This window comes from Trachypithecus francoisi, unplaced genomic scaffold (genome assembly GCF_009764315.1).
Source record: "Trachypithecus francoisi isolate TF-2019V2 unplaced genomic scaffold, Tfra_2.0 Lachesis_group8, whole genome shotgun sequence".
Lineage (NCBI taxonomy): Eukaryota > Metazoa > Chordata > Mammalia > Primates > Cercopithecidae > Trachypithecus > Trachypithecus francoisi.
In genome coordinates this window covers 106,959,088-106,986,411 of record NW_022681473.1, presented here as the reverse complement: position 1 = coordinate 106,986,411, position 27,324 = coordinate 106,959,088, and the positions used below count along the sequence as shown (strand labels likewise).

At 55.1% G+C, this 27,324-nt stretch overlaps 1 protein-coding gene across 35 annotated transcripts in view; it reads right to left on the bottom strand.

The window, feature by feature from the left end:
- The window catches only part of PHLDB1 (pleckstrin homology like domain family B member 1), a 53,537-nt gene that overhangs the window by 12,392 nt on the left and 13,821 nt on the right, over nucleotides 1-27,324 (bottom strand). For 6 of the 35 annotated variants that reach the window (XM_033207367.1, XM_033207368.1, XM_033207369.1 and 3 more), the window contains 17 exons: nucleotides 21,303-21,428; nucleotides 17,709-19,054; nucleotides 14,898-15,170; nucleotides 14,314-14,454; nucleotides 14,071-14,208; nucleotides 11,305-11,433; nucleotides 10,806-10,961; nucleotides 7,369-7,479; nucleotides 7,117-7,206; nucleotides 6,374-6,517; nucleotides 4,290-4,460; nucleotides 3,681-3,821; nucleotides 2,160-2,300; nucleotides 1,913-2,015; nucleotides 1,394-1,438; nucleotides 435-729; nucleotides 260-350 (listed from right to left, as the gene is read on the bottom strand). In XM_033207367.1, the coding sequence (XP_033063258.1) occupies nucleotides 260-350; nucleotides 435-729; nucleotides 1,394-1,438; nucleotides 1,913-2,015; nucleotides 2,160-2,300; nucleotides 3,681-3,821; nucleotides 4,290-4,460; nucleotides 6,374-6,517; nucleotides 7,117-7,206; nucleotides 7,369-7,479; nucleotides 10,806-10,961; nucleotides 11,305-11,433; nucleotides 14,071-14,208; nucleotides 14,314-14,454; nucleotides 14,898-15,170; nucleotides 17,709-19,054; nucleotides 21,303-21,428 (3,641 nt within the window). Of the gene's footprint in view, nucleotides 1-259; nucleotides 351-434; nucleotides 730-1,393; nucleotides 1,439-1,912; nucleotides 2,016-2,159; nucleotides 2,301-3,680; nucleotides 3,822-4,289; nucleotides 4,461-6,373; nucleotides 6,518-7,116; nucleotides 7,207-7,368; nucleotides 7,480-10,805; nucleotides 10,962-11,304; nucleotides 11,434-14,070; nucleotides 14,209-14,313; nucleotides 14,455-14,897; nucleotides 15,171-17,708; nucleotides 19,055-21,302; nucleotides 21,429-25,428; nucleotides 25,589-27,324 lie in introns of those variants that run through there. The other 29 variants (XM_033207391.1, XM_033207387.1, XM_033207392.1 and 26 more) reach the window with 19 other exon arrangements.

The following is a 27,324-nucleotide window of genomic DNA, read 5'->3' as shown; positions in this document are numbered from 1 at the left end:
TTTCCGTACAAGAAATTACTGGTTGGAGAATGGTTACTGTGCTGCCTTCTCTGTTCCTAAGAGCCATGAAGTTGTAATCTCACCAAGGTTCCCTAAACCCGTTTGAGGAATACAACCTTTTAAAACATTTTCTACCCCAAGGGAATGTGGCAAGGCTAATATGGGTGGAAGGGCTTGAGGTGGAGCACAGGCCCTTGACAGGCAGCAGGCAGCTCTGTGCCCCATCACCTTGTGCCTCCCTGATCCAGGTCAGACTCACCCTCGACTCCATGAGCCGGTTCTTCTCTGCGTGAGCCTCTTTCAGCATCTTCTCCATCTCCTCGATTTTCCCCATGTCCAGACCACTCGCACTGGGGAGAGAAGGGGAAGAAGAGGTGCATCAAGGAGCTGAGGCGGTGGCTGAGGGAGGCTGTGGGCCCAGGCGTGGGGGGTACCTGGACATGTTGTCAGGGGAGCAGGCCGAGTTGCCCCCAGTGGAGATGCTGGTCTCCATGCTGTCAGAACTCTCCAGACTCAGCGTATCGTAGGCGTGCTCACCCTCCTCCCCACGCTCCCGCCCCACAGGCAGGTGGTGTAGGATAGAGTGGTGCATGAGAGTGGGGAAGCCCGAGGGGCCCGCTGGGAAGGGGGCTGCCCCGTGCAGGGCATCCCACTGGCACTGTGCCTCAGCTGCCGCTTTCTGCTTCAGCTCAGCCAGTCGCCGCCGTTGCTCTTCAATCACCTGTTGTCCTGTAGGAGAGACAGATGGGAGTCACAGTGGGCTCCCTACCCAGTTAAGGAGCAGGCCAGTGGCAGCACCACACACAGAAGGAGGGGCAAGCAGGGAGAGGTTAATACAGAGCAGCCCCCTCTCCCCGCAGCTTCCCTAAGGCCCCTGCAGCTCCAGGCCTGGCTGCTCTGCCAATGCTTCAGTCGCCTGCACAACCGGCCACAGATGCACAGTCTGGCTTCAGTGCTTTTTCGCATCCTGAGTCCACATAGGACACCAAACCTACCCAAATAGTGCCCGGGCAGCATGACAGCCAGCTGGCTCCAGCTCACAACCAAGGCCTAAGTAGGTCTAGGCAGGATACATGCACCCACCCTGCCTGCTGGAGAAGGGAGAAAGAAGAGATGGCGGAAACCCCATGAGCACCCAGAATGCCAATGCAGACCCCCCTGCGATGCAGAAGCAAAAGCAACAAACGCGGGAAAGAAGGCAGGGGAGACACGATAGAGCACAGCTGAGGGCAGAAGAGAGGCCAGCTGGAGGGGTGAGGCCAGCAGACACCCCAACCCAGCTCAGCCTGGGACCCTGTCTGCAGGCAGTGGGGACCTGGGCAGGACACATCATGCTGATGCCAGGGCAGGGGCTGCCTGGCCAAAGCAATGCCCTCTGTGACCAACGTTCTACCTGCTGGGTCGTCGGTTGGGAGGGGCTCGGTGGGAAGCAACTCGACTGGCGTGGGGGACCCCGGGCAGAGGGTACGGCAGAGACACGGGGGGGTAAGAGGAGAGAGAGGCACAGACATGGGCTTTCAAAACAACCAAATTGCACACAAGCAACAAGGACTCCTGGGTCCCCAGAGCCAATATCTCAGGCAACCATTTCTAGAAGTAATCAAATCCATTCCCTGCCTCCAGAGAGGGCAATGTCTAACCCGACTCAGGTCAACAAGCAGTTCCCTTATTGGCTAGGCTCTCTAGGAAAGATGTCACAGCCCCCTAGGCCCTTAGTCTCCGGCCCTGAAGGCTATAGATAAATATCCAGGAAGCTCTTCTTTAGGTACCCACTCCTCTAAATCCTTTCTGCTCTGGCCTTGATCCCAGTGAAAGGAAAAACATCCTGTGAAAGGTGTGAGCATAGAGGAAGCATGGCAACTATCCAGGGTCCCCTCAGAAGAGCAGGTGGGCTGGCGGGGCAGTCACTCACCCTTCTGTTGCAGAGCTAGTTGGCGCTTGGTCTCGATGTCCTGCAGCGTGGCTGCCAGGTTGCGAGGAAGGCTGCCTGTGCCATTCTGGGTGAGTAGAGCGCTCTGCAGAGGAATGGAGAGTTTGGACCTGGGCTCAGAAGGCCCTCACCCCCATTCCCAAGGCTTTTATGGGTGGTCTTGGCCTCTCCCCAGCATGGCAGTCTCCATCCCCTGCCACATGTGCAGCCCCACCCACTGTCCTCAGACCTTTGGGGAGGGGCTACGCCCCAGGGTAGCCACGCTGAGCTGGGAGGAGGAGGAGGAAGAGCCAGAGGAGGAGGGGAGGGGGCCGCTGCGGGTCCGGGGAAGGGGGCTGGTGGCCTCGCCATCCATCTTGGAGCGGTAAACCTGGAAAGAAAAGATAGTGCCCAGTGACTTCTGGCTCCCCCATTGGCCACCTCCCCCATGTCACCTAGTCTGGCTGTGATCTGACGTATCACCCTGGCACTAGGCCTCAGGCCTTCTGGCTCTGACAACAAGCCTCCTGAGCCAGCCCAATGGCCAGATGCTATTGGCAGCTGCCAATTCTCCTTTCCATGCTGTTCCTCCCTGGGCCAATCCCTAGCCCAACCCTGGGTCTAAGAAAAGACCTGTAAACAGACCCATGCAAGGATTTAATGTCAGTCAGGCAGGGTTGTGCAGGAGACCAACTAGAAACTGGGTTCCCTCTGGTCCTAGCTCGGTCACACACCTCCCTACTCTGGGCCTTGGCTTCCTTCTCTGCAAAAGAAGGGGGTAGGACTAGACTAAATAATGGCCAAGCTCCCCTGCAGCACTAGCATGTGGTAAATATGGCCCTTAGCGTCACAAACCCTGACTTGGCATAAGCTCTGCTACTTCTTAGCTGTGTGGCCTTGGAAAGATTACCTATCTTCTCCATGCTCCAGTGTTTCATCTATAAAATGAGTTAACTTTATCTACCTCAAAGGCCTATGGTGATGATTAAGAGAATCAAAACATGTTAAAGTCTCTAACCAGCTGGGTACACAGTAGAAGTCTTATATGATCAAACTCCTCCCCAAGGAAACATGAAATTTTAGCTGAGGTCACAGTCTTACAGATGCAGTGCATTCACTCAACGGATGATCTTAAATGGTCAATGTTAGGCACTGCAGCAGGTCAGTGGAGGAAACCTAAGGAGAAGACTAGCCCAGCTCCCTTTCCCACCCCATGGTCAGTTGCTTGCTGCAGGTTCAGGTAGGCCCACGCCCTCCATGGCAACTCTGCGGAGGCTTGGGCTGTCACTTCAGAGTCTTTGCCCCTTGTTTTCTGCCTCCAAGTGTCACTGCTGGAGAAACCAGGAGAACAAAATACTGGCAGTTCTCCCAGGACACACTAGTTCCAGTTGCCACAGGCCCAAGAGCCTGTCAGGCCCCCAGACTGGGTGAGAAGCTCTGGGTGTTGGGGGCTGCCAAACATAGACCAGACCCACAGCCTAGCTCACCACAGGGCACCAAACAGTTCCCAACCTGACCATAGCTCCAGAATCTCCTTCCACCAGACACTCAATCAGACAGTTTTAGACTATGGAGGCTGGCCCTCTGGTTGCCCAAATGCCAGGATAGCTGCCCACGGAGTGACCTTCTCAGGGCCCAGAGGTGCCCTCATTGCCCTGACTGGGCTGACGCCTCCACTCAAGGTGGTACTGTGTGGCTGATGGATTGGCAGGAGGTATCAGAGTGGACAGGTGCAAAGGCTGGGGAGGATGGGCAGTGAAGGAGGGGTTACCTGCAGCTGACGGGAAGCTTTGGCGGGCAGAGGCGGGGGAGAAGAGTGAGGGGAAGCTGCAGTGGGGCCAGTCCCCAGCCCGGCCATCAGCTCCTGGTACCACTGCTCTAAGTCTACAGCAGGGAGCAGCAGCTTCTCCATCTGGAGGTGGGAATAGGGAGGGGAAAAGGGGACAGGAGGGGAAGGATGGAGAGGAAAGGCCAGGAAATAAAGGGAAAGGAAAAGGCAGGAGAAGGGAGAAAGAAGAAAGAAGAGGAAGAAGGAGGGGAAAGGTTAAAGGAAGGCCATATCAGGGGAATGGACAGGAAGGTGAAGGAAGAAGGGGAGGAAGGAAGGGAGAAAGGAGAGCATCAAGAAAAAGAAGAGAAAAACAGTGAGACAACAGTTGCCCTGAATGTACTAAGGGCAAAGAGAAACAGTCAGGGTACAACTTCCAGACCACAGACATGTGCTACACCAGCCATGAAACCAGCCACCAGACAGAGCCTGCAGGCACTGGGCACTCCCCTTGGGCTGGCCCAGAGCCAGGAGGCCAGGTGAGCAGGAGCAAAACACACACGGAGCACACCAGTCATGGGTGGGGGTAGCAAGAACTCACAGACCACCAACCTTGGGTGAAGGCGTGATGGAAGCAAACGAGGAGGAGGGCAGCATGGGAGGAAGGCAGGTGGTGGGAACCAGGTCCCGGGAGGCGGAGGCCCAGGGAGAAAGGCCTGGCACAGGGGCTGGGGGCATGGGCGAGGTGTCCCGCATCACCTTTAGCTGCTCAAGCATCACGTACTTGGGGCAAGGCCAGACGCAGGAGGGAATATAAGAGGTTAATGGAACTAGAATACATAAGATGGCCCTACCCACAGGGGAAGAGAGGGAAAGGACAGGAAGTACAGAGCCTGCAGCCTAGGAAAACCAGAGTCCTCTCAACTCGATGCCCTCATCCTAGAGCAGAAGGCCTGCCCCTTCCCAGGCCATAGGAGCTGAAGAAAGCTCCCAAGGCCCCAGGGGAGAAAAGAAACCACTCCCAACCTCCCCTTATACAGGCTGCCCTTCTCCCTCTCTGTCGAACACAGATCCTTCTGTCCCCCCAGCTCCACCCAGGCCCAAGGGGGAATCTAGGCCATCCATAAAGAGGTCCTTGGGCATTGGTGGGCACCCTCAGTGGCTGGTACCTCACTGTCAGGCAGGGGCTGGGCGAGCACACTGGGGGGGGTGGCAGAAGCATAGGGGTCCAAGCGGGAACACAGCTGGAAAACTTCTGCCAGGGTCACATATTCCTGGGGTGCCCAGTGGAAGGGGTAGGGGTGGGCAAAGAAAGGGGTTAACAGGGTTCAACAAGGTGCCCAACACCCCAAACTCCATGCCAGGCCACAGGGCCATCACTCCAGGTCAATACAAACTCCAAGGCAGGGGTAGGGTGCCTGCTATGCCCATAGATGGCTGCAAGGAGTGACAGAGACCAGAAAAGGGCAGCAGAACCAACAGTCTGAAGGCTCCTCCTGCCCCTCCACTCTTGGAGCCACCTTGGCATCCAGTCCTGACCCAAGCAGACCCTGAAGGCCCATACCTGAATTCGCCCTGGGCTGGGGACAAGCAAAGAAGCCCACAGAAGGCCTTCTAAGAGTACACTGAGGATCAGAACCCAGCTCCCAGAGAACCCCCATCCCCAACAACCTGGCAGTCCCCAGTGGAGCACACACATGCAGCATTGGGCACCAGTCATACCATTCCCCAGGGTCCCCTCACACCCCATCAGCCCGGGCAGGAGCTAGAAACAGGTGGGGAAAGGTGGAGACATCACCAGGGCCTGAGCAAGATGGGCTGTGAGAAAGAGGCCTTAGCAAGGAACAGCTAAAAGCCTAGCAGAAAAATGGGCCCACTACCCAAGGTGAGTCCTTGGAAAGATGCCAACACATTCAACTGTGGGTTGGCAGAACAGGGACTGTCGTATTCATCACCTGTTCTTAGAAACTGAGCTTATCGGCCGGGCGCGGTGGCTCAAGCCTGTAATCCCAGCACTTTGGGAGGCCGAGACGGGTGGATCACGAGGTCAGGAGATCGAGACCATCCTGGCCTACACGGTGAAACCCCGTCTCTACTAAAAAATACAAAAAAACTAGCCAGGCGAGATGGCGGGCGCCTGTAGTCCCAGCTACTCGGGAGGCTGAGGCAGGAGAATGGCGTAAAACCCAGGAGGCGGAGCTTGCAGTGAGTCAAGATTGCGCCACTGTACTCCAGCCTGGGCGACAGAGCGAGACTCCGTCTCAAAAAAAAAAAAAAAGAAAGAAACTGAGCTTATCTGGGTGCTGGGAGCATGGCAGACCTCCACAATGCATGCTGAATCAAAGTGCAGGATCATAAGCCTGCCCTACCCAAGGCCCATCCAGGCCTAGCTCTAGAATCAGGTTGTCCTCTGGGGTCATGGAAAAGAAAAATGAGCCAGAGGGTCCAGCATGTTGTGAGAACTGATGAATGGCATGCAGAATATAGGCAAATTAATATGCAATTCAATGGGCTGCCCAGGCACTCTATGGAATGGCGGCATGGCACGCTCACACACACTCTCCCAAACTCTGGCCAGCCAAGAAACTATCACCACATGCCCTTCAGCTAAGCCCTGGGAGAAGCTGTAGGCAGGGGCTCAGCGGGCAGGCAGGCAGGCAGTGGGCAAAGCAGAGCACGCAGTTAGCTGTGATTACCTCTTGTGCTCTGGGGCAGAGAAGAGTGGAAGCAGGTGGGGTTAAAGAGACAGAGGAGGCCCCAGCCTGAGAAGACCCTGGGAAAAGGCCCAGAGCCTTAGTCCCCAGCCCCATCTCTGAGGACTCGGGGATGAGCAGCTCGGCCTACAGAGAGGGGACAGAGTGAGGGGCTGCATCCCTCACACTTGGCCCAGTTCCCCACCCCAGGCCTAAATTGTTTGTGTAGTGAGGCAGGGAGGGAGGGAATGAAGTTGGTAAACCAGATATGTTCTATTTGGAACTCACACACCAGACATACAGACTTGGGAAGAACCATTTAAGGGGCCTCAATATCCTCTTCTGAGACAAACGCCTAACTCAGGACTGAAGCCCAGGAGCCCCAGGATCAGCACTCCTATATCCATATGCTCCCCTTCAAGGTGAGTCCATCCAGCCCAGCCCCTACTAAGCCTCTGAGCTGTCTACCCACCCAACCCAGGCCCCTGAGTCCCCCCACATATATTCAGCCACCAAAAACAGGGAAATCAGTGGGCTCCTGGGAACCCTAAAGGCAACTAAACAGAGGCAGCTGGTGGCCATGGAAGATCAAATTCCAGAGCTTGGGGCCATTCCTCCTCCAATCTCTCCCATTCAGGGAGATGCCCCATACAACCTCAGCCACTGGGGTGAAAGTGCTGTGTGTTACTCAGAGCCTCCCAGGACACCCCCTGGGCCTGAAGCTGGGGCTAACCCAATCCTGATACCTCTTTGAGGGTCGATGTGGTCTTCGGGAAAGGCCTGCCCCCTGTGAGTGAGTGGTATCTCCTTTCCAGCACAGTCAGTTTCTCCTTCTCCTGCGAGCCCAGAATGGCAGAGAGTCAAAGAGGAGTGGGAGCCAGGAGATTGTGTGAGGGGGTCCCTGTGCTCCACCCCAGCACGTTTGCACCCCAGCCCTTCTGCACTGCCCTCTCATTTACCCTACTCAAAATCCCCCAGCCCAACCTGAGGGACCCTACCTTTTGCAGCAGCTGTAAGGAGGCATTCTTGTCCCGGGCCAGGCGTTCTGACTCTTGTACGGCCTGAGCCCGGATCTGCCCAGCCTGACTGTCCAGGACGGCCAGGCGCTCCTAAAGGAGATGGGGTGGTTGATCAGGCCCTGGGGAGACAGGGCTGAGCTCAAGGTGAGAACTAGCTGGCTCTCCTGCCCAGAGACTCAAGGCTCAGGTGAAGGAGATCAACCAGCTCTTCTGCTTGGCCTCAACTCACCCTAAGAAAACACAGGCTGCCATGTGGGCTCCTTCCCTCGGGCCTTCCTCCCTCCCTTGACCAACGACCCCTGTGCCATTAGGCATACCACTCAGATCCTCTAACCTCCCTTCCCTTACCCCACAACCAATGGGTCCCAAAGCCTAGAGACACTCCATCTGCCTCATTCTCCCTGTCCCAACCTCACTTGCCACCACTCAAATCCAGGCCCTCTGCTTCCCTGGTCTGGACCTTCTCACCAGCCTCTGCTTCCACTCTCTCAACTTCCTGATTCACTCCATACTGTCACAAATGTCTTCCTAAGATGACTTTGAGGTTTGTTTGCTTATCTGAATTTTCTAATCTTTCTAAGAAGAAAAATTACTTTCTAAAAAGGAATATTACTTGAATAATTTTTAAAAATCCACAAATAAGGTCAGGTCATGCCTCTCCTCCAAATCTTTCAGTGGCTCCTCATTACACACAGGATAAAGCACAGACTCCTTATCAGGCATTCGGGGCTCCCAAACCCTTTGCAGCTCCCCTCCCTCCTACCGCCTCCATGTTCTCTCAGCTCAGCCACATGGTACACTCAGCTGCGTAGCTGTAAACTCTCAGGCCTTTCTTCTGTCGCTTCCTTAGGCCAGAAGAGCTGTCCCAATCTTCTCTATCTATCAAGAGCTTACTTATCATCTAAGATTAGACCAAATGCTACCTCCTCTCCAAAGCCTCCCTTGATTGCCACTCAATTTCTTTGCTCCTTCCTCTGTGCTCATATTCTTCTGTATCACCATCTGCCTCTATTATTGTTATTTGTGAATATATCTGTTACCACTACCACCACCCTGCCCCAAACATAAGATCCACATTGTCTTTTCTGTCTTTATACCCCCAATAGGGCTTTTAGAACAGTACCTAGCTCAACAATCATGTGCTAAAAGGAAATGAAAAGATAATAAGGGGGAAGGATGAGGGATGGGAAAAATGGGCTGGGTTAATCCCAGGAGGGCTTCCTGAAGAAGGCAGCCTTAAACCACCACCCTTAGGAGCAAATCATGGGAAAGGAAGAGTTAAAGAAGGATGGTGTCCTAAATCTGCGGTCAGTCCAAAAGAAGACCAAAGTAGGCTGGCTGGGTGTGGTGGCTCACGCCTGTAATCTTAGCACTTTGGGAGGCTGAGGAGGCTGGATCACCTGAGGTTAGCAGTTTGAGACCAGCCTGGCCAACATGGTGAAATCCCATTTCTACCAAAAATACAAAAATTAGCCAGGTGTGGTGGGGGGCACCTGTAATCCTGGCTACTCGAGAGGCTGAGGCAGGAGAATCGCCTGAACCCCGGAGGTGGAGGTTGCAGTGAGCTGAGATCACACCATTGCACTCTGGCCTGGGCGACAACAGTGAGACTCTGTCTCAAAATCAACAACAACAACAAAGTAGGCTAGGCAGTAATCCTCACTGCAAGAGCCACCATCTACTAAGAACCCATCAGGAGCCAGGAACTCTGCTAAATGTTTTGCATTTGTTATGTCATTTAATAAGCTCCCTTATGAGGCAGCTGCATTTATATCCATTTTATAGGTGAGAACACCAACATACTTAGGAGCTAAGATCTCTTAGCCAGCTAAGTGGTAGAGCAAGGACTAGAATCATCTATTGAACTCCCAGGCCAGTACTCTGAGCCACTCTGAATCAGAGTGGAAAGGGCAGGGGAGCACAGGGCACCAGGGTAGACAGAGCCTAGGGTGGGACACTACGGTCTGAGAATGAAAGCTGGATAAAGTTCCTAAGGAGGAGCATGGGGAAGAATGTGATACCCCAGGTCCCAGGGGTTGAGCTCTGGTTTCCCAGGAGCCAGAGTGGGTGTGGGAAGAGGAATCCACTACTCCCAAGCCCTCCCAAACTCCCTGGAGCTTATACTCACCAGAATCCCAAAGGGATGAGATTAGCTGATCTACAGCTCCCTACCTCATTCCCTCCAGGAAGAAGGAGGAAGAGGCTAGAGAAGTGCCCACCGCTAGCCTCAGTGCAGTACAGTAGAAGGAACATGGGATTTGGGCCAACAGGCCTGGGTTCCAGTTCTGACTCTGAAGCTTATATTATGGGAGGCTTTGGGCAAAATGTGTAGCTTCTCCTACTCCTAGTTTCCTTGTCTATAAAATGGGGATAATAGCACTTGTCTTGTGATACCATCCTAAGGACAGCATGAGGTAATCCAAGGAAGGCTCCCAGCAAAGTGCCTGACACACACTCATGTGCTTAGGTGTGTCAATTTTCTTCCTTCCATTCATCAGTCAGCGCATTTGTAAGACAGCAGCTCAGGGAGAGAAGCATGGGATCTGGACTCAAGTAAAGTCCAGCAGCTCCCCATTTACCAACAGCCCCAGGCTAGCCAGCAAATCTTCTAAGTCGCCAATTTTAGACACCACTCCCCAGTCTCACCATGCTCACTTCCCCCACACTAACTCCAGCCAGGCATAATGTACATGCATGTGTGCATGTGCCTGGCCACAAGCTTCAGCCATAAGGGTGGAAGCTGCTTGAACCATCCTCTCCAGTCCCTCTCTCACCTCTTCCCAACCCTTACTAACACATACCTCCTCCCAGCTTTACTCCCCACCCTCACACACAGGCACCTGCGCCATCATTCTGTGGTCTGGCTGAGATCAGGAGCAGACAATCACAGTATCTAGCTAGCATGTCAGAGCCAACCAGGCCACAATACGCAATAACCCTTGTTTTATAGCTCGGCCAAGGGAGGACGGAGCCATGGCTGGAACCCAAATGAATGCCCTTTCTAGGGCCCCTAGCTGGCTTTAATATCCAGATCTCAAATCTTTCTGTGTGTCCCAGCACTTCCACCAGACAAGAGCTCTGCAAGCACGGGGCAAACCTCCTCCTCCTCCATCTTTCACCTTCCTGATGGGCCAGTGTTAAGCTCTGAATAAGAGCAGAATCCACTTTCCACTGGAAGACCGAGGGGAGTCAGAGCTTAATAATAATAGCTATTCTTCACCGAGTGCTTACTACAATCACATCTTATTCTGTCTTTACATCTTGTTTAATTCTCATAACAACCTGTTATAATTCTCATTTTACAGACAAGGAAACCCAGGCACAAAAGGCGAAGTTAACTTTTGTGAAGTCATTGGGATTCAAACCCAGGTCACAGGCCTCCAACAGCACGCAGCAGGGAACGGAGTGGGGCACACCTTCCTCTTGGCGATGCTGCGGAGCAGCTCAGCCTTGCTCCGGAGCAGCCCCTGACCGGCCAGCTCACGCTCCTCCTCCACGCGGCTCTCCCGCTCCAACTGCTGGAACTCCAAGTCCTCAAAGAGCTTTGTCTCAGTCTCCAGGGCCTCTGCCTCCTTCAACGACAGTGACAAAGGGGGTTGGGTGGTGCTTGCAATGCCACTCTGCACCTGGAAGGCCAGGCCACAGGTGCATGCGTTGTATGGGGCTGGACCCGGGGAAATTGGGTAGGAAACCTGCCTTCACCCAGCTCCCGCTGTACTTGGCCTTGCCCTTTCGCGGGCATCATGGCCTGGAGCGCTGATCCCCCCAACCTTCCCGGTTCCCTCCAAGCCACAGCACCGACCCTGGTGTCCGGCAGGTACTGCAGGGGCCAGGTGGTCCCGTCCCACCGCTCTCCTCTCTTCCTTCTGGGGCGTGGCCCGCGGGGGCCGGGGGAGGGGGGGCGGTGGAACTGACCCTTCTCAGCTGCTCCTGTAACTGTTCCCGCACTGACTCGGGGCAGTTATCGAGCTGCGTCTGGAGCTCGGCGTAGAGCGCCTGGCGGGCCTCCAGGTGCCTCCGTCCCGCGGCCAGCTCCGCCCTCTCCTGGTCGGCGGGAGGGAGAGGGCGGGGCACAGGGGAGAAACAGAACACACACTCCTCAACTCCGGCCCGGCAGCGGCGGGAGGGGAGCGCGGGAGGGAGGCCAGGGCGGGACAGAATGGGGGTCGGCAATGGGGGTTGAGAGAAGAAAAAAGGCTGGAATCAAAGAGGAGAATAACCAGGTGAGGAGAAAGAAAAGAGTAGAAAGGGAAAGTGAGGAGGGAAAGAGGTGAAGAGGCAGAGGGCCCGAGGCCAGGAGCTGAAGGGTAACACAGCAGTCAGAGGTGCAGGGAGTGGGGTAACACAGGCAGAGGTGTGGGGGCAGGGCACAGATTTTGGTCTCCTGGGGTCCCTTGAACTGAAATTGTTGGGTAGGTCCTGAGAAAAGGCCCTCTGTTTTCTCTCCAAACCAGTCAAGGCTGGTTCCGCATCACAGAATCGGAGCCTCCAGTTCTCATCCCTCCCCTTCTACCACAGCCCAGAGACCAAAATTTAACCCAGGGTAAAAGGTGATGGTGAGGGTTAAATCCAGGGTTGGGCGTGAATCAGGAGCTGAGGATGTTAAAGCAGTGTGGTAGAAGGGACCCCAGCCCAACACCCTTGGCCTCCCTCCCCTCCTGCCCAGGGTCGGGGTGGGGTGTTGGCCCTGCAGGCTGAACTTCAGGGATGAGGGTTGCAATTAGTTCGGGCCGTTGTCATGGTAATAAGAGTCCCAGGAGTGGGTACAGAGGGGGTGGACTGTTCTGTCTGGGGTGAGATGACACCTCTGAGGGCGGGAAGGGGGACGAGGGGAGGGTTTGGTGAGTCACCCCTCAAAGGACAGGCAGAGGAGAAACTGTGATTACTGATTCCAAAGTCGGAGTGGAGCCATGGGCTGGGGGCAGGGGAGGGAAGCCGACTGAACCCTCTACACCACTGCCATCACTACCACCATCACCACCACCACCACCACCACCATCACTACCACAGCCTCAAATAACTTCTTTCTTCCTCACAGAGAAAGTGAAGTCCAGGCCTCCAAAAAACTCCAGGTCAGTGGGAAACGAGATTAGGCAGGTTCCTTCTGAAATGATGAGCTTTATCCCTGGGAGTGAGGCCCTGTGCTGAACCCAGTCACTCCCACCCCTCTACCCAACTCATCTACCCTTCCCCAGAGAGGAGGACCTGATCAGGCCAGTTCCTGAGGTTTAGGTGCTTCCTCAGCCTTGGACTCAGTCTTTAAAATACCCTGTGTTATAGGTGGCTCAGGGGTGAGGAGAAGAGTAGGGGCTACCCATTACCAACCTCTGATGGGTATCTGAATTTAGGAAGCCCCAGGGGAAAGCTAGGAAGGGTAGCCACTGTGTTGGCAGAGAGGTCCTATTCAAGCCCTCCAAGACCATGCCCACAACTGGGCCTCCTTACTCCTTGGCTGCAGAAGGCAGGCAGGGGACTAGGTGGAAGACAGCCTGGTCTGCTGTACAGGAAGCTGCCAGGAAGCTTCCTTGAGTTATCTCACGCTGTCCTCAGACAGTAGCCTAAGACAGCAGCCTAGGCATTTCCAATGGGAAGAACTTCAGTCTGAGCAGCTCCACAGCCAAGCATTTCCCCCACCATTATACCCCTCCTACCAATGCCCCCTTGAGTAAAGTTGAGCTACCAGTCCTCCTGCCAATTCCTTTCATATCAAAATTCTGGGGTCCCACACCAAGAAAAGAAGGAGGCAGCATTAGAGGGGAGAGGCCAGGGGCACGGAGGCACCCATTGAGTTAGTGCAAAAGCTGGCATGGCTCAGCCCTACCTGGGTGGCACTGGCAGTTAGGGGCATGCGGAAAGCCCAGGTCAGTGATTAGAAGGGGCGTTAGTGTAGGCCTAGTTGGCAAGCATGGAGTTAATTTGGCACAGAATTTGGGAGTGTGGTTTTGGGGGCCAGAGCCAAAGCTCCAAAAAAAAAAAAAAAAAAAACGGGTCAAAGAATTTTTAAGATCCTCAAAATTGAGGGCAGGAGGAAGAAACTCAAAAAATCCAGAAGGAAAATTAAATTATTGGAAAAATACTGTCAGATCCAGAAATAGATGACCCCTCTCCACTTCAGAGCTTTTGGCACGGTGTTGGGCATCTGGGAGTGGCCCCTGCAGGCTGGCACGAAATCTGAAAGGGGCAGGGGCAGGAGCTAGGGTCACCTGGGACAGGAGGCTGCAGATCCTGAAGGCTCAAGGGAAGCAGAGGCCCGAGGGTCACCTCCCAAAGATCACCATGTAAGAACCTGTGGCGTGCTTGGAGGGAGATGTTCTCCAGATGGTGGGGCCCAAACTTGAATCACTCCCCAGTGTCAGTCCCTCGGGCTGTGTTCACTGCCCAAGAAGGGGCTTTGGCACTTCCTAGAAGGGCCATAAAGGGCCTAGGATGGCAGGCACCCAGAGGTAGCACACAGACCCAAACAGAGGAGACCCCAGACACCAGCCCAGCCCCTGGCAGTGCCCTCCAAGCTGGTACCTTCCACAGAGGAGGACAAGTCACCCTGTCCCTGGAAGGCCACAGAGACCACTTGTACTGCAGAATGGATGATGAGGTGAGGGGTACAGGGCCCCAGAGAAGATGTTTCTCCTTCTCTCCCAGGCCACTGGTACCCAGCACTAAGCCGGGCCAGGTGTGGGTTACCTTGTCCCTCTCCTTCTGGATGCCTGTCTCCAAGGCCACCAGCTTCTCCTGCAGTTGATCTACTGCCTTCTGCTCCTTCTGCAGCAGTGCCCGCTCTGCCTCCCTCTCTCCCTGCAGCAGTGCCCGCTCCATTTCGGCCTGGGGGCAGACACCAGGGTCCCCATCAAAGCAGCTGACTGTGGCCCCTCTCTGGGGCCTTCAGTTGGCCTAGGGAAGAGTCTAGCTAGGGTCTTCATGGCTCACCTCTCGGGCTGACTCCTGCAGCTGCTGCTCTAGCTCCTTCACACGGACCTTGAGCTGCTCCACGCGCCCCAGCACCTGAGCCCGCTCCTCTTCCAGGGCTAGCACCTCTCCCTGGAGCTTGGTGCTAGGTGCATCTTCATGCTGGAGGGGAGGGAAGCTATCAACTGAGGAAGCCTAGAGCCTTTTGGAGTCAGACCAATAAAATGGATCACCTGTTCCTCCAGGCACTTGCTGAGGAATAGCTGGACTGAGACAGGAGGCTAATTCCCTGCCCCCCCACCCCCCGGCCCCACCTTTGAGGGGAGCAATAAGGGCTCTGCTGAAGATAATAAAGATTTACCACTGAGTGCCAGGCCTGGGTGGAGCCCCATGGAAAGGCAGGTCATAAAGCATATTTATAGCTTGGGAAGTTCATCAACACCTCCCTTCTCTTCCTTGTCTCATTTCTGCACCTCTGCTCTCGAATCTCTTCCCAAACTTGATCCTTCTCCTCACTGGACCTTGGCATTCGATACACCAGCCTCCTCTGCCCCCAGCACGTGTCCAACCTCAGCCTCTTTGTCTTGCCTACCCCTCCATCTCACCTCCTGCTGGGTGCTCTCAGTGCTGCTGCACTCCTCCTTGAGATTTTCCTCATCTGAGCGCTCCATACTCTCCCACAGGCGTTGGGTGGCAACTCCAGGCTCCTCGCTGCTCCGCCCAGAGGCCCCTGCAAGGCCTCGTGAGGGCCTCCGGCCTGCCAGTGCCAATGCTACAGTGGCCTCCCCAATGCTGGGGAGCTCCCCGGCCTCAGATCCCCCATCAGCCCGGCTGTATTCGGCACACAGGTTCAGGATGGTCTCCAGGCGCTGGCGTTCCTGGGGAGGATGGACAGAGCAGGACATGAAGGGGAGGAAGCTGAGCCCTGGTGGGGATAGCGCCAGGTTCAGTATCCTGTCAGGAGGGAGAGCAAGGTTACTGGTGGCTAGGTCATCAGTGTCAAGTCAGGAGATGCCTGACCCCAAGACCTGGGGGAGGCAGAGGGAAATAGGGTGCCCCAGAAGTGGGCAGGAAGAACCAGGCTGTTGTGCCACCTGTCCACATGGCACAACAGCCTGGTTCTTCCTGCCCACTTCTGGGACAGCCCCTTCCATCTTCCTGTTCCTTTCTTTTTTCAATCTATCCCAGGACAGGGCTTCCTCATGGACACAAAGGAACACACCAAACACATACGGAAACATACTGTTAAGTAGACTACAGACCACAATGAGACACAGATAAACTTGGGTGCTTGTCCTAATGCAGGAACACACAGATCTACAGACACGAGGACACACACTGACACACCAGCATTGATGCACAGGCACACAAGGACACAATATGTGCCCTGGACTTGCATTAATAAGCAGGTACAAAGACACCAGCCCTGACATGCACCAATGCACACTGATGCACACTCACAGATAAACACAGTCTAGCATACAGACAGGTGGGCATGTATGCAGACAGACAGGGCTGGAAAACAGACCCACAAGCCCACAGGGACCAGACACCCAACCACAGACACACATGGAGAAGAGGTAGACCAAGGACACGGCCCTCTGTCCCCACCTCAGCTCCAAGTTACCTTCAGGCAGTCCTTGGCTGTTTATCAGCAGAATGGGCTGTTACCAGTCCTTGAATGCCCAGGCCCATGAGTGAGTACTCCCAGGGCCCTACCACTTCATCCACCCCTCTCCACATACACACCCACCCAGATACAGTCACCTCTCAGGGGCCTAGGAGTAAAGGAGGGATGATACAATCGCATTCCTGGTCTTGTCGCCTTCTCCTGCAGGCCTACCTATAGGCCTGAAGCCTGGCTTGTGAGGCTCCCATGGCTCTCTAGGGTCCCTAGACCTCCTCAAGTGTCTCTCACCACTTACAGTTTGGCCATGAACCCAAACCGCAGGAAGTGGAGAGAAGGCTGGAGAGGCGTTCTCATACACTTACCCAGCTTCCCTCCTGTTGCTTGCCCAGTTCCATGGCAAAAAAAAAAAAAAAACAGGAACAGAGCCTCGGCACCTGGGAGGCTGGGCCAGTGCCTCCGCCCCTGCCCCAGGACCCAGATAAGCAGCCTGGTTGAGGTGGGAGGGGCAGGGCCGGCAGCCTCCAAGACTTAAAGTGGCAGGTAAGGCAGGTCAGGACTAGTGGTAAGATATGTGCTTATGTGTGGGAATGGGGGTGGGGAGACTGATGGAGGAGTTGGGGGAGGCTGTGCCTGCCACTCTGCCTGTGCCAGGCTCACTGCCCCCTCTCCAGGATGAGACCCCAGCTTAGAATGGCCATGCATTCCCATCTAGACCAATGCAAAAACAGTGAAGAGAAGATGCAGCAAAGGAAAAGACAGAATCCGCCTCATTTCACCCCCATCCAGCACAAACACACAATCCTATACCCTCATCCAAAACTGTCCCAACCTCTTCCAAAAGCATCTCCAGATGCTTCATTTCTGGTTCTCATCAGTTCTGATTCTCCTCCTCAAACCAGTCCCAGGGTTCCTGTCCACCTCCCAAAGAACCCTGTTCTGCTTGCAAGGACAGAGGGCAGAATCCATTCTTCTGTACATGGGCTCGACTGTGTACACACCAACCAGAGCCCCTTAAGCTCCCTGAGTTATCTGGGGAATCCTGGCCCCCACCCAGCTCAGATGCCGTCTCCAGGACAGCTGCCTAGAGCCACACCCGGCCCCTGCACACACCCACACGCATGCACACGGACACACACAGTCACAATTACAGAGGCTGGCTAACGGTCAGGCCAGGGTTGCCTATCCTGCCCTGTCCTTCTTCCCTGCCACCCATACTCCTAGATGATACTGCCTGGGCCAGGGTGAGCAGCTCCTACCCACTTGTAGACGCCAAAGAGAAGCAAAAAAGGACAAGGTACTTTTCTAAAAAAAAGTCTCAGAGTCAGACAGGAGACTTGGGTTCCAATTCCAGCTCTGCCAGAACTTGCTGTGTGACCTTGGACAAAGCCATTCCCCTCTCTGAGCTTCAGCCTACTCAACCTACTTCAACCTGCTTCTCAAACTGGTAGGTTCAAGGTCTTACCATACCTGTGCTATGTTTTCCTAGAGCTACACTGTGCTTGAGTAAACAATGTGAAATTTAATTTATACATTAAAACAAATGCTATGTTGAAGAAATGCAAAATTAGCACGAATTTAAAATAAAGCCTTAGAGATTTCAAGAAAATTTCTTCTTCAGGGCACCGGAACCAGAAGATATTGATCACTAAAGTGTATCCTGGAGGTGGGGAACCTTGAGAAGCCCAAGCCCTGTTTGAGGGCCCCTCCTGCTCTGCCAACTGGCCTGCTCGAGCCCTGGCAGAGACTCTGCCATGGACAGTGGCAAGCCTCCCTGGCACCTGCTCACCAGCCTCTCCATCTCCTGCTCCCGGAGCCGCTCTTGGCGCTGTCGCCGGTGGTACTCCAGGAGGTCGTCCTCATTGTCACTGATCTCTGTGATGCTATTTTTCCGCTCCCTTGTGACAGGCACCCGCAAGTCCCCACTGGAGAGCTTCCTCTGGACACAGGGACTTTGGCAGGGTGAAGCCCCAGTAAGAGAGCCCAGACTGTAGGCTGGGCTCAGCCTGCCACTGAAGCTGCCCTTGCGGGGTGCCAGAGACTCACCCAGTGTGGGTGAGGGGCTCCGTGTCCTACGGCCCCGTGACCCCAGCGTCAGGGAGAAGTCCTCTGGTGAAGCCCCATGGGCTGCCCAGCGGCGGGGCCGAGGACTCTCTGCCACTTCCCTGCTTAGCTTGGGATCTGGGGTGGTCCGGGTGGGCAGTGGGGAGAGGGCTCGCCGGGACAGAGATGGACTTAAGGGGGGTAGTTCTCGCATACTGTCCAGGCCCCGCCGGCCCAGGCGGGGACTCTCAGGAGGCTGCAGGGTACGGGTGGCTAACCCATCTGAAAATGTTCGGCCCACCAGTTGGCGTGAGGGGCTAGTTGTTAGCACCCGCTCACTGCCTGGAGGCTCACGGAAAGGGCTGGGAGGGCGGTCCTGGAGTGTGCCAATCTTGTTTCGGGGAGCAGGGACTGGAGGCTGGAACTTAGGGCTGCCAGGAATGCTGGTGGGTTGACTGAGAGCACCAGAAGCTGGGTATTCACTCAGGCTGATGGCCACCACAGGCAGCTGCCCACCCAGCCGGGGGCTCTCAGTGGCTCTCCGGGCCTCTGCCAACACAGTAGCTGCAGGGCTGTCTGTTAGCAGACCCCGGAGGCCAGGGCTGGGAGGCCTCTCATGGCCCCCTTTCCTGCTCAGCCGAGGACTCTCAGAGCGAGCACCACTTGGGCGGGACTGTGGGGGCTGCAGGGCCAGATGGTAGCTGGAGGAACGGGCAGGTACCAGCGGGGGCACAGAAGGTCCTGGCTCTTGCCCACTGGGTGAGTGACTGGCACAGCTTCCACTGCTGGCTGGTGAAGAGAGTGGAGAGAAGGCTGGAGAGGTGTTCTCATAGCTGGAGCCCACAGACATGGCACCAGGGCTGGTTGGGGGAGACAGCAGGTAGCGCCCACCATTAGCCATCGGCGACAGTGGAGAGGTTGTGGCAGGCTTTTTGCCAGCAGCTCCAGGCTCCTCTAGCACCAGTGAGTCCATGATCTCTTGCAGGTCCTTCTCAATAGAGCTCACCAGGGAACTGTGGCTGGCACAGGCCGAGGGTCCCCGTGTTGCAGGCTGTGGGGTGTGGTTCCCATTTACCAGACTTTCTGATTCTGCTGGAGGGAAATGGAAAGGTCTTTGACTTTGGGGAGCTGCATAGCATAAGAGCCAGGGCACTAGCCCACTTCCTCCTAGCACAGTGAGACTAACAGGGCTTTGGAGAAGAAGCCAGGAGATCTGGTTCTGGTACCAGCTAGCTCTGACACTGACCTGCTATGCAACCTTAGCCAAGTCACTTGTCCTCAGTTTCTCCTTCTGTAACGGAAGGGAATTGGCAGGGCCTTCCTGCCTGTGACTTAAAACAGTTAACAATGATAGGCGCTCTAAGCCTACTGTTGTCAATTCACCCCAAGACTAGACTCCTCCAATCTATATCCTATATCCCTCCTCAAGAAGGGCAGGTAGGCCAGGCACAGTGGCTCACACCTGTAATCCCAACACTTGGGGAGGCCGAGGTGGGCAGATCACTTGAGGACAGGAGTTCAAGACCAGCCTGGCCAACATGGTGAAACCCCACCTCTACTAAAAATATAAAAAATTAGCTGGGTATGGTGGCACATGTCTGTAATCCCAACTACTCAGGAGGCTGAGGTATGAGAATCGCTTGAACCCAGGAGGTTGCACTGAGCTGAGATCACTCCTGCCTCCTGGGTGACACAGCAAACTGTCTCAAAAAAAAAAAAAAAAAAAAAAAAAGAAGAGGCCAGGCATGGTGGCTCACTCCTGTAATCTCAGCACTTTGTGAGGCTGAAGTGGACGTATCACCTGAGGTCAGGAGTTCGAGACCAGCCTTGCCAACATGGTGAAACCACATCTCTACTAAAAATAAAAAATTAGCCAGGTGTGGTGAAACGCACTTCTAGTCCCAGCTACTTGGGAGGCTGAGGCAGGAGACTCACTCGAACCCAGGAGGTGGAGGTTGCAGTGAGCCGAGATCGCGTCACTGCACTCCAGCCTGGGCGACAGAGTGAGGCTCCATCTCAAAACAAAAAAAAAAGAAAAAAGAAGGGCATTATACAAAGAAGATGGGCACCTGCTGCAGAGCTGGCCAGAAGTTCCAGGGGCTCCTAGTCTAATAGGACGACAGGGCCTCCCACCACAGGAACCAGAGGCCCAGGATTAAAAAAAAAAAGGAAAAGGAAAAGAAAAAGCCTCCAGGGCTGGGCGAGGGGTGTGTCTTCATCCAATCAGAGGTAGGGGAGGGAGCTGGTGCTAATGGCTGGTTCCTGGAAGCCAGGCTGCCAGCAAGGAGGTGAAGCTCAGTGCCTCCAATTATCCCATTAAGCCATGCCAGCAAGAGCCTGCTTTTGCCATGCCTCAGCCCTAGTCAACCATACAGGAGTCCCTGGAACCACTGCCCCAGACAGCTAAGGGAGTGGCATGACAAGGCTGGGGTGAGGGCAGGGTAAAATTAACTAGCGAGTAGACTGGGAAACCAGGCTTCTGAGCCCCCAGAGGACTGGAAAAGATTGAGGGTGGGGAGAAGAGAAGAGAAAGACTTTGCAAGACTGAGTCTGGGTCCAAAATTATGGGGACTGTGTGGGATATAGTCAGAGGGGTTGCCATGGATACTGGTAATCCCAGTGACCACTCACCTTTCTTCAGGTCCCCAGGCTATCCACTTAGGCTGCTGATACCACCCCCCTAGGTGTACCTGACATCCATGTCCATCTGCCCCAGCACCTGTCACCCCATAGCCATCTAAATGCCAGCACAAAGTCTGAGATGGTAGACCCAATAATAGCCTCCTGGTCTGCACCCCACCCCCTACGCAGCTGGGCTGAGGGGGCCTGTGTTGGTTCCCCAGAACAATCACCAATTCTCTTCTGGGGATCAATAATTCACACATAAAATACAGCTGCTCCACTGAGTCATCAGCGGGCAAGGCATGGAGTGAGGGTTGGGCGAGGCCCAAGGACATGATCCCCACCACAGCTTACAGGGAGTTCAACCTAATGCTTCCTTCCAGGACACCCTAGAGGGTGAGGCTCCCTGTGGTGACACAAGTGGGCCAGAGTTCCAGATACTGAGTGGCAACCTCCAGGGCAGTGGGGTACAAGCTGGCAGAGCCCGCTCTCCCTCAAGACACATAATTTCCCAGTTTTAGCTAAGCAGCACTGCCCTGGTTAGCTCTCAGTGGTCCCACTGCCTGGCATTCTCCACCAGCCCATGGCCAATGGCAGTGAGCCCAGACCTTAGGTACTGTCTTGCCCTAACACTCCAAGTGTGGCTGAACTGAGCAAGGAGGACTGCTGAAGGAACACCCCAGCCCCCTGCGCTCCCCCACCCCACTCTGGTACCTACCAGGAACAGGGCTGTAGGGGGGCCCAGGGGCTCGGCCCCCTGCTGGAATCATGCTTTTCATCCACTTGGCTTCAGCCGGGTGGTTAAAGCGAAGGAAGGTGGACTGACCCAGGCACAACATGCAGCCTGCAGAGAAAGCAAACACTTGAAGACCGAGTGTGATGGCTCACACCTGTAATCCCAACACTTTCAGAGGCAGAGGCGAGTGGATCACCTGAGGTCAGGAGTTCGAGACCAGCCTGGCCAACGTGGTGAAATCCCATCTCTACTAAAAATACAAAAAATACAAAAATTAGCCAGGCGTGGTGGTGGGTGCCTGTAATCCCAGCTACTCGGGAGACTGAGGCCACAGAATAGCTTGAATCCGGGAGGTGGAGGTTGCAGTGAGCTGAGATCACGCCACTGCACTCCAGCCTGCGTGACAAGAGCTAAACTCTGTCTCAAAAAAAAAAAAGGAAAAGAAAAGAAAAGAAAGAAAGAAAACACTTGGAAGGGCAGGCAGGGCTGAAGCTACTCCACCTCACAGCACTAGCAGGCTCACCTCGGCTCTAAAGACCCATCCCGCCTGTAATCCCAGCACTTTGGGAGGCCGAGACGGGCGGATCACGAGGTCAGGAGATCGAGACCATCCTGGCTAACACGGTGAAACCCCGTCTCTACTAAAAAATACAAAAAAACTAGCCGGGCGAGGTGGCGGGCGCCTGTAGTCCCAGCTACTCGGGAGGCTGAGGCAGGAGAATGGCGTGAACCCGGGAGGCGGAGCTTGTAGTGAGCTGAGATCCGGCCACTGCACTCCAGCCTGGGCGACAGAGCGAGACTCCGTCTCAAAAAAAAAAAAAAAAAAAAAAAAAGACCCATCCCCACCTGCTCTCAGAGTCCACACAGTCCACACCTGACCCTGCCTGTGCTTGAGATGGGCACCTCCAGGGCTCTGCAGCACAAGACAGAGTAGAAAAAGTACGGGTGAGTGAGTCCCAAGATCTTTTTTTTTTTTTTTTTAATTTACTTATTTATTTTTTTTTTATTTTTTTGTTGAGACGGAGTCTTGCTCTGTCGCCCAGGCTGGAGTGCAGTGGCCGGATCTCAGCTCACTGCAAGCTCTGCCTCCCGGGTTTACGCCATTCTCCTGCCTCAGCCTCCCGAGTAGCTGGGACTACAGGCGCCCGCCACCTCGCCCGGCTAGTTTTTTGTATTTTTAGTAGAGACGGGGTTTCACCGTGTTAGCCAGGATGGTCTCGATCTCCTGACCTCGTGATCCGCCCGTCTCGGCCTCCCAAAGTGCTGGGATTACAGGCTTGAGCCACCGCGCCCGGCGAGTCCCAAGATCTGAGTCCTCGTCCTAACTCCTCTTCTTACTAGCTGTGAGATCTCTGGGTGAAGTCACTTCACCTCTGAATCTAGTTCTCGTAATCAGAAAAATGGGGACAATACCACTGATCTTGTAGGGTTAATAAGACAGTGTATGTGAAAGTACTCTATATACAAAGAGGCCAGGCGCGGTGGCTCAAGCCTGTAATCCCAGCATTTTGGGAGGCTGAGGCGGGCGGATCACCTGAGGTCAGCAGTTCGAGACCAACCTGGCCAACATGGTGAAACTCCATCTCTACTCAAAATACAAAACTTAGCTGGGGGTGGTGGCGTGTGCCTGTAGTCTCAGCTACTCAGGAGGCTGAAGCAAGAGAATTGCTTGAACCCAGGAGGCAGAGGCTGCAGTGAGCCGAGATCACGCCACTGCACTCCAGCCTGGGTGACAGAGCAAAACTCCGTCACACACAGACACACACACACACAAAAATGTTCAGAGAACACCGACACCCCTGTCCCCCAACCCCAACCTGTATGCATGATCCATCTATCTGCCCCTTGGGGAGAAGGGTAGAAGAGTCAGTCTGAGAGGCAGCACTTGCAGGGTCACACAAAAAAGCTCTGAGATAGGGAACAAGAGGAAAAACCATAGATCAGTCAGACGACCTGGGGGGGTCCTGAATTTGCTCCCACTCGTTATTGTTTTGTGACCTTAGGAGAGCTGTGTGCTGCAAGTCTAGGGAGCGATCACCACCTTTCTTTCTGACTAAGCACCCTCTGCATGCTCCCTGGTCTTCCCTGGCATCAGGCCAAGACTAGGCCACTGGGCCCGGCCTCAGCCAAGCACATTCCCGGGCAGTAGACACAAGCCCAGTCCTGCCCAGCAAGTGTGAGTACCTGGAGGGGGAGGGCATGTGGGAGCTGGAAAATGTAGCCAGGGGCACCAGGAGTGTGCACAGTGGCAGGTGTGCCCACAGGCGTCTAGGTGTAGCTGGCAGAACTCCACCTCCCAGCCACACCAGGTGCTGGAGGGCTCCCGCAGAAGATACTATATTGGGAGAAGCCAGAGCCCTGTTGCTCTCTACCACCAATCCTTCCAATTTGTCCACACCCCTGGCCCCTGGTCTCAGCCTCCTGTCTACCCAATCTGGTGCCACTTGGCACCCCAAGCTTCACGTCAGTCTAAGACTGGCAGAGGAGTCTACATTCCTGGACGCTGAGACAGTTCAGCTCAGGCAGGCCACAAGGGCAAGGGGCATCCCAGGCCACGGGGGTACCTTGGCAGGTCCCTAACTAAGAAGCTCAGGAGCCTGTTCCTGGGATCCTGGGCATTGCTTGGGTTGGGGGTTTAGTAGGCTGAGAAGCCCATGGCAGATAACCATAGTGGATAAAGCCACTCACTATCCTGGCATACACAAAGGCCCTCCCAGGTACCCAGACACCAACAATTCTAAAGGAGAGAGAGGGAGCCTTCCCTGCCAAGTCACCAGTCAGGGAAGAGGATCCCACAGTATTCATAACTGGAATAAATGATAGCCAACCACACTGTCCACATAATTACAACCACAGCTGTTTCAGAAAGAGCCCTGTCAAGCCCCTCCCCCTCCTTTTAGCCATTTAACAAGCTTATTAGTGATGAGTTCACAGGGTCTAGACAGACCCACTCAACCCAGGGTCGCGGGTGGTGGGGATCAGGAGCCTGACCACACAGTCCAGGCTGGGAAGGAGGTGGGGAGTCTGAGTGGATAACAGTGCAGCAGTGCCAGGCCCACCCAAGTAGGATGTAGGCATCTAGGGATCCTTCGCTCGGGCCTCTATAGCTGTGTGTTTTCTGCCCCCTCCTCAGCCCTTCACCCTCCCCCACATAAGGGGGTGTGGGCGTGCTGCCTCTGGGCTATAAATAGTGATGCCAGGCACCAGAGCTGGATCCGTATTAATAGAGCAGGCAGGAGGGCAGCAGGACTGAGAGCAACCCAGCTCCTGCCCAAATTAACTTTCTATTTGCATGCAGAAGCTTCAGGCATTGCCCTAGTGCTGGCCCCTACAGCCCCTAGGGGTCTGGCCGGCCTGTTTCTGGGAAGAAGCCTCCTCTCCGCCCACTCCCACCCCACACCCCCAAAGGCCAGCCCTTTCAGGGAGCCCAGGAACCCCTGCCCATCCTGCCAAAGTCATGGTCAGTGTCCCCCATGCCCAGAGGGGATCAGGGTCCAGCTGTGTGCAGGTGGGTGGAGGAGCTGCACCTCTGGAGGGGAAAAACTAGGCGAAGGAGAGGGTGAATCCTATCTGTGAGAGATGCAGAGGAGAAACACCAACACAAACAGGCTCACACTCATACACACTCATAGTAACACAACAGACTCATGGGCGTACATGCTCACACACTCTCAGAGCTACTGTCACTGCCCTCCTGGTCACACAAATAGAGTGGATTGGCCAAAGGGAGACCGAGTGAAGGGAATATGGGAGGAAGGGCCTTGGTCCTTCCTATCAGAGACCCTCCTTAGCCATAAGGTAGACTCCCCTCATTCTAACCAGGACCCTTTAACCTTATCTGAGAGAGGTGAGTCCTAAGGAGGGGGCTGCCGGAGCGCTGGGGAAGATAAGGTCTACCGACTGAGAAGTGCCCCCCAGCCCAAAATCCCCATTTAGAAATGTTCAGGGAACACACACAATCGAGTCTCTCCGCCTCAAGCTCCCAAAGAAGGTCAGAGGACCCCATGCCCCTCCTCCCGCCCACCCTCCTCAAGACGCCCCTCCCAGCCTGAGCTTCTCCAAGCTTGGCGGCTTGGGAGCTGTGGCTGGCCCGGGGCTGAGGACTCACCGCCGAAACCGGACCTCCGGACCGCTCGCCCCCGCTAGCTCAGGCCCTCCAGGTCCCGGGCCCGCCCGGGGCCTTTGAGGGGGCGGGCCGACCTCCCGAGCCGCCGGCTCCAGGCTCGGAGCGAGCAGCGAGGCAGCGAGCAGCCGCCAATGCCCGGGGAGGGGCGGGCCGGCCACCAGCGGCGGGGGAAGGGAGCCAGGGAGGGAGGGACAAAGGAGAGGAGGAGGGGAAGAGGAAGTGATGGAGGAGACGAGTGGAGAGCTGGATGGAGAGGGCGGGGCGGGAGGATGCAGAAAGGCAGCCGGCTTGGGATCCTGGACCCGGGGCAGGAAGAAAAGTGGGCGGGAAGGAAAGGTTCAAGGGAGGTGACTGAGTGAAGGAAAGGTGAGAGGTAAGTAAAGAGGCCAGAGAGTGAAGAGCCAGGAGCCAGGAGTGAGGCCAAGCAAAGGACAGGGTCTCATTCCCAGCCCGCTGTGGTAAGAGGTCAGTGGTAGCCGGGCTGGCCGGCCCTAACTGGCTATAGTACCTTGGGCCAGTCACACCCTCTGACCTCGGCTTCCTTATCTACAGAAAGTCAGCTCTGACATTCCATGGGTCCATATCTGAGGGAGAGAAGGAGAGGAAAAGAGCAGGGGCTCTACAGGTCCAGCTAGGTCACTAGGTCCTGCTCTGGCCCTCAGGCTGTCACTGTAACAAGGTCACCCTGGGCTAGGAGTTCAGGCCAAAGCAGTGCTCTGTACAATGCAAGCACTCAGCCCACCTCCTGCCTCCACCCTAAACGCCTCCTCTTCCGCCCCACTCCCCGTAGCCCAACCCATGACCCTGGACCAAGGCACTGCCCTTTCCAGCCAGCCAACTTCCTGGGCCCCTGGAAGCCAGCCTACACCCCAGCCACAACCTCCAGTTGTGCTCGACCCAGCAAAGAGCCCTCCGACCCCAATAAGGTACCCATCCTACTTGGGAAACAGATATCTGGAGCCCCCAAAGTCAGGCTGAGATTCTGAGTCAGGGAGGTGTTTTGTTTTGTTTTGTTCTGTTTTTTTTGAGAGGGAGTTTTGTTCTTGTTGCCCAGGCTGGAGTGCAATGGCGCGATCTCGGCTCACTACAACCTCCACCTCCCGGGTTCGAGCGATTTCTCCTGCCTCAGCCTCCCATAGCTGGGACTACAGGCATGCACCACCACACCCAGCAAATTTTGTATTTTTAGTAGAGATGGGGTTTCTCCATGTTGGTCAGGCTGGTCTCGAACTCCCGATCTCAGGTGATCCGCCCGCCTCAGCCTCCCGAAGTGTTGGGATTACAGGCATGAGCCACCGCACCCAGCCCAGGCAGGTATTAATACCTACCATCCAGCCAGGTCCCCCAGTTCCTCTTGTTCCAGGGACCTGGCCCCTGCACACCAGAGCCTTACGGGACACCGTGTTGTATGCTCTCAGCAGGCAGCTCACACAGCCTGACACAGTGTCTCTCAGATACACACCGACACTTGCTCAGTCACACTGACACTACTTCATCTCTACATGCTCTGAGTCACACAGACACCCTCATTAAACACACTCTCTGTCTCTCACACACCTTAATTCTCATGCACACATCCCCCAGACAACTCCTTTTAGTTACACACTCACCCAGGCATAGCTTTCCTTTCACTCAGTCCCTGGAGAAACTCTGAAATAAAATCAACCTCTTAGATGAATAATCAGGCAAGTTTTCCATTCTTGCTGAACAGCCCACTAGCTCACTCACCCATGTTGCCAACTATGTGCATACACATGCACACACTCACGTGTGCACACGTATCTTACTCCCTTCTGAGGAAAAAGGAAGAACCATATAGGGTCAAATGCAAAATGAAGGGAGGCTTAAAAAAAAATCTCAGGAAGAGTGATTCATCGG